At 40.9% G+C, this 6,627-nt stretch overlaps 1 protein-coding gene across 1 annotated transcript; it reads right to left on the bottom strand.

Annotated features, from left to right (window-relative positions):
• Nucleotides 1-6,160: 6,160 nt before the first annotated feature.
• Nucleotides 6,161-6,355, bottom strand: LOC307061355 (H/ACA ribonucleoprotein complex subunit 3-like; the record flags this gene model as incomplete). The annotated part of the gene is made up of 1 exon (XM_079716463.1): nt 6,161-6,355. One exon carries the CDS (start codon nt 6,353-6,355, stop codon nt 6,161-6,163), a length of 195 nt encoding a protein of 64 aa, XP_079572589.1.
• Between the last annotated feature and the right edge of the window lie 272 nt (nt 6,356-6,627).

Genomic DNA, 6,627 nt, shown 5'->3' on the forward strand with positions numbered 1-6,627 from the left:
AGCAAAAGTACAACAGATATTTCACTAAATTTGAAAGAAACTTGTAAAAGAGTAAAGCACTTGCTGGCAATTTATCCCCAAGAGTTAAAATGGTATGAGGTGATATAGCCAGTTCAGTTATAACATTGATACATTAAAATAAATGTTTTAAAGGAGGCTATTGTGGAAAAAGAGATGTGCAGTTTTCTAACTGTTGAAAAGATAACATTTAATTCTATCTCTTCAGCAAATTAATAATTCAATTCAACCAATATGATTGGCATAAACTGGCCCTGTCAGAGAGATCCCAAGATGAATAAGACACTTCACTTCAAGGGTTTTGTAATCTAGTCGGGGTAGTCTATGTGCCATTTGTACTATTTTTTCATTTGTGCCAATGTCACCTAAAATCTGGCATTGATTTAAAAAACCCTTAAATTTCCAAAGGGATTTGGGCATCGTTTATAAATGAAAGAACTGTATTAAGCAATAAGAAAGCAGGGCAAGCCAAACCACTCCAGGCAACACCAACTTTCCCCAAATACTTCCCTTAGGACAATACATCCAAAATATGTTCCATGGAACACTTGTCTCAAAAGGTGTTCTCTACAGAAGGATTCCACGGTCAAATACTTTAGGAATGACTACAACTATACACCAATTGGAGAATCACAATGGGTAGCATTGTATAAAATCTTTTCATAAACCTTTAATAAAGAGCTGAACTGTGTTTAAATTTCAGCATCTCACAGCATATGTGTACGTGGAACCCCTTAATTCATTACTCTCGTTAACATACCTGAAAACAAGGAATACACTTTGGGAAGCTCTGTTGAGGGCCACCCTCTGGCACCAAGTCCTGGGCTGGACCAAAGTGAGGATGTTCCTGCTCTGAGACTCAACTTCCACAGATACCGGAAACATTACACAGTTTCTTTCTTAAACACGAGTTAGCACTAACTATTACAAATATTCTTTAGGCACCTTTAAAATTAAAGCTGGGTTAGAAATAAATGGATTTACTTAATAATCATGTCAAACTTTCAGCACAGTTATAAGATTAGACTGTTCCAAATTTACATAACCAAACCAGAAATGTTCTGTGTTCCAAGAGCTTAAAAAAAATTAACTGTTTGAAAAACACATGGATACCAAGTTCCACTGCACAAAAAACAAATAGCAATAGAATGACAGAGGTCACAGGTGAGTGATGGGGACCCGTGGGTGGATGGCAATGGACTTATGAACTTCATTTCAAATCATCACTGATCGGAACCAAGAGTCTTTAAGGTTGCTACTCAGGTACCTTAAGTAAAAACAGAGAATTATGTAGGCAGAGGATTCTTCATGAAATTGAAGGGCAAGAATGCAGCTGGGTCTGCCAAGCCCCCAGGAATCCTATAGGTCAGCTCCCTTTAAATCTCTCTGAATCATATCTTGGCTTCTCTCATCAGCTCCATTCTTTTCTCTGCCTGCAGACAGGCTTTCTGTACTTCTCTGCACCAATGGCCCAACATAACTGCCCTACAGCTCCCAGATTTACATAGGACAGTACCAGCCACAGGCAGCAACTAGAGGTCTCAGTCCCAAAGCCAAATTATTGGGAGAAAGAATGTGATTGGTTCATTTCAGGACAGGTATCCTGACAGCCGTGACTAAAGAGACAGGTAACAGCACATAAATATGGGACTGCCAAGCACCCACCTTGTGGAGCTGAGAGGCAGTTCCCAGGGAGCCATAGATAGCACAGGGGTTAAGAGGACTCTTCAAAAGTATCCACTGCTGATACTGTGACTATGGTTTCGCAATTTGTGTCCTGAGAAAACAGACAGGCTTTACAGTCCCACAGATATAGGAAGATTGGAAAATGCCAAAACTAACACTAATAATGGAAAGGCCCAAGGAGCAAATTAACAGAGCAGAACTGCAGTGGTTTATAGAATATCAGAATCTCACTTCAGAGGAGGCGATGTAATGAGAGTCCTTTTCCCCTCTTGTCTGACTACAAGAACTAATTTTTTAATAAGGAAAACACCTTGAAGACGATCTTTTAGATATGGTCCCACTTAATAATTGCTAACATTTTCTGAGACACTGTTCTAGGTTTTTTAAGTGAAATAATTCAATTAATAGTCCGGACAACCCTACAATTAGGTACTAGTTTCATCCCCACTTTACAAACTATGAAAGTGAGGCTCAGAAAGGTTAATTAACTTTTCAGAAGTCACAGTGCTAGTAAATGGCAGAGCCAGCTTTTCAACCAAAGGCGTCACGGTGGACCCTCAGAGTAATCAGTCTGTCCAATCCAGAGTCCTAGAGAGAGGGAAACTGGTGTGCCCAGACCCAAGTGACCCAGCACCACCTCGACGGTAGTCTAGATATGACCCACGTTTCTCATGAGATAAAATAAATATATTCCAATTTAAAAATGCAATTTAAATCAGTGTGCTAACAAAGGCTAGGGATCACACAAAATTTACTAGCAACCAAGACTAAAAATTATTGCCTCACAAGGCAGTCAGGCACACATCCTGTATACCATATGTAGAGAGACACTCAATCCACAGGTCCCGGGAATTAAATTATTTCCTTAGTTCATAAGAATTGAGGAAGAAATTAAAAGAGTTTGTGTTGGGGTAAAAAAGCTTTCTAACCAGGTTTGTTCACTGGAGTTAAAGGACAGTTAATTTTTAAATATGTGCACTTAAGAACAGCGTTTGATCTGCCAACAAGTAAACCAAGAATTTTCAATAAAATGGAAAAAGTTTTAAAGTCTGGAAGTGATATAAAATTGTCATGAAAAATAAAATGTTTCAGTTGTGTGATAGCAGCTTGGTGCCAAGTCTGATACACACTGTAGGAGCCAGAGATTTTCCAAACCAGGGGCATATGGTTGAGAATTGTTCTGTACAGCAGTCAGGTCTGGTATGGTACCCGCCTTTTAGGAATCAGCAGTTAGGAGATACTCGATTGTCAGTTTTCTTCTAGCTTCAGTTGGAAAGGAGAGAAGGGTACGAGGCAAGTTCTCCATGTTTTTCATAGTCATGGCTGCAACCTCTGGACACACTGCCAGGTGACCTGGGTGTGCTCGCTTATGGCTGGCCTTACATTGTTCTCAAACAGTGCTGATGATGTCAATCAATACAATAATTTTCAAAGAGGCGAGTTTGCTCTTAACTCGACAGTGCTGTTGATGGAACCATGAAGGCAACGAAAGTTTCAACGGCTGGGGTGGGGAGAAAAAAGTTGTAAGATTAGGGCTTCCCTGGTGGAGCAGTGGTTGAGAGTCCACCTGCTGATGCAAGGGACACGGGTTCGTGCCCCCGTCCGGGAAGATCCCACATGCCACGGAGCGGCTGGGCCCGTGAGCCATGGCCGCTGAGCCTGCGCGTCTGGAGCCTGTGCTCCGCAACGGGAGAGGCCACAGCAGTGAGAATCCTGCGTACAGCTAAATAAATAAATAAATAAAATAAAAAATAAAGTTGCAAGATTAAGAGAAACTAAAGTTGGAAACAAATTCAAGGCGAGTTCTGTAGGACTGAACAGGAGAATCATCAGGTAAGAGAATATGATTATCACAGGCTTCCTAAGGAAAGAGCCTGACTGGAATATGAGAATGCAGAATGCACCGTGGGAAGCCTTAAATGTAATTTTCCTCTCTGGTCCTCAGCAAATGAGCCTCAGCTTCAACCCCAGAGACCACAGCTAAGTACCCTGAAAAACTCCACTTCAAGACAAGAAGGAATATTAATTAGAGAAACTCAGAGTTCATTGAGTATAAACTATTCACATCCTTATTAGAAATGAAACGCCCTGGTTAATAAAATTAAATCCAGTTACCATATAGACGATATATATATGGGTCATCAGTTTCCAAAGATAGGAACGCAAAACGTTACGCTCACTGCATTACATGGAATAAACTTATCTGTCCCTCTGTGGTGTGGGAGGCCCTGAAGGATCTCATTCTGCTTTAGGCACAACATCATTGACCACCATTTATCATTCAGCTAAAGATGTGTGAAATTGCTAGTTAACACAATTCCCTTCGTCGGTCTGTCAGATTAAAAACCAGCTCTCCCTGTTTGTGATATGTGTTCTCTCTATAAATTAATATATTATAACTGGAGTCAAAACCACATCTAATATTGACATTGCCATATGATTAGGCAAAGGTCCATTACGTGTTCAGGAGCTCCGGGTTTCAGCCTTGCACAGATAACGTGCACAGTAACTAGGTCCACATTCCCTCCCTCTCTCACCCCTCTCTCCCCCTTCCTCTTCTCCAGGAACCCTTTGAGGACCTTCCCATTTTACCCTCTTTTCACTTGGCCTGCTTTCCTTATTCGGCCTTTCTTATGTCCCTCTGGATTGCGGCGTATCTTCTCCAGATTTGAATGTAAAAATCAGTTCAGAGAGAGTTGTTTGATAGAATTTGATAGCACTACTACTGGAAAGACCTGGGGTGGGGAATGATTTAATGCTTTGCAGAAAAACATCATCCTTCTCTACCAGCAGAAAGCACAACCCATTAGCATTCCAAACAGACTGTTCAAAGCTTTCAAACGACGAGGCTGAGCTGATCTTGCCCTCTCCCCAGGCACACACATCCCAGGGGTGCCTCCGACCTGGAGCCTCCACACGCGGCTGGCACAGCATCTGGGATTTTATCACCACTGCAGAGAGTGAGTCTGGACGGACCCACTGCTGGTTACTCCAAATTTTTTTCGTGACTGAATGGCTTGATATGCATTAACTCGCATGGTATTCTTTGTAGTTGATTTTTGCAGATATTTGCTCTTTCGACACATTTGTATTACAAAGAGGAACATATGGCCCCCAAAAAACGATTTCTATATGTATAGGTTCCAGAGTTTTCAGATCTTTTTGTTTCTAATTTAGCTTTAAAAAAAACCTTTTTTTTTTTTACACTTTAAAAGTGGTTTTTCTACAAGGAACCCATATAGTCATACTTAAAATTCCTTAAGGTCAATGAAGTTTGAGTGTATACATTTTACTTCGGAGATAGAAAAATAATGTTCTTCAGGAGGCTCCAACAAACAAGAAATACAAAGAATGGATTCCCATGGAACAAAAATGTAGTGGGTTACCAGACCCATCTTGCCACTTATCTGACATTTCTCCTAGCCCCGACCACCCAAACTCACACAGACCACCTCCACCATCACCATTAGGATTGTGACCATTGGGACTCAGAGGCCATACTCCTTTGACCGTTGGAATGCACAGAGTAACATGGGTGATGTGGAACTAATGGGAATAAAAAGTAATCCTGCCAAATCAAAAACAGAAAAGTGGGTGGACCTGTTGTGTTATGTCTCGGTTGAGGTATTCTGGCCCAGCTGGGGAAGAAAACCATAAAGATGATACCTATCTATTTATATTGTTTCAAGTGCTGAAATGAGTACCTGATGACCTAAGGACAGAGATTTTCAGCTATGAAAATTATAGTTACTTATAGCTACTTATCACAAGGTTATTTTATGATGATTAGAGCAAAAACAGTTGAAGCAAACTTCACCCATGATTTACTTCTATAATACAAAAACAGTTATAATAAATGTTATATTTCATAGGAAAATATCAAAACAAAATGGTTAAGTGCATGACTTCAAGGTCATTCTGCCCTGCTTTCAATGCTGATTCTGTCACTCATTAGCTCATGACCTTGGTCTAGTAACTTATCCTCTCTAAGCTTCAGTCCTTGCATTTAGTTAATATTGAACAGATGTTAGCTACTCTTACTATTTTGAGTCATTTCTATGTTAGTAAAGAAACATTCATACTGTTTTAGTCAGGGTAAGCAATGTTAGCTTGTAAAACAAACAACTCCAAAATTTCAGTGAGCTTAGTTCAACAAGAGTGTTTTCTGTTCACGTTACAAGATGAGGTGTAAGGGTAGTACTTTTATTCTTTCAAATCATTTTAATAACCTGGCAGTGATTCAAAGTATGAAAAGAAGATTTAAACTTCTTCCCTTTAAGAAGGATGCTACTGCGATTGCCTCACAACAAGCATGATCAAAAGCAATAATGAGACCGGATTCCAAAGAGCAAGGGTCATAGGAAGGCTTCAGGACTCACAGATTGAAGAGCTTGGTTTCAGGAAGTCTCTTAAGGGCTAGCAGGCAGCAGAAGAGACATGAAATTTTAAGACATCCTCAGAGAATGGGGCGTGGTTGCTGGGTCATGAGCACCTTGAAGCGTTTATTGATGGTGATTTGGTGTCGAGAATATTTGTCATCTGGGGAGAAGTGAACAGGATGGGTGGAGCAGGTCTCTTGTCCCATAGGGTCAAGTTTCTTCACCGTATAGACCCTGTCCCCCTGCTCTTTGACGTAATACTGGAAAAACATGACCACACCAAAGTCAGAGGTTCCAATTCCGTCCACAGCTGCCTCTAACTGACCAATGTAAAGGTAGTTCTGCTCACCAGTGTGGGACCCAGACTCCGCCTGTCTAGTGCCTTCTCCATATTCTATGGCCTTGGAATCCATCACTGGATCTTCTCCATCCAGCCTACAGAAAGGAAGCTCAAGAGAGTGCAGAAGTAGCCTGCATCACTTCCACCACTTTTTCTTGGCCAGCATTTAATCATTTGGCCCCACCTAGATGCAAATAGACTGGA

The sequence above is a fragment of the Hyperoodon ampullatus genome, assembly GCF_949752795.1.
Source record: "Hyperoodon ampullatus genome assembly, chromosome: 12".
In the NCBI taxonomy this organism is placed as follows: Eukaryota; Metazoa; Chordata; class Mammalia; order Artiodactyla; family Ziphiidae; genus Hyperoodon; species Hyperoodon ampullatus.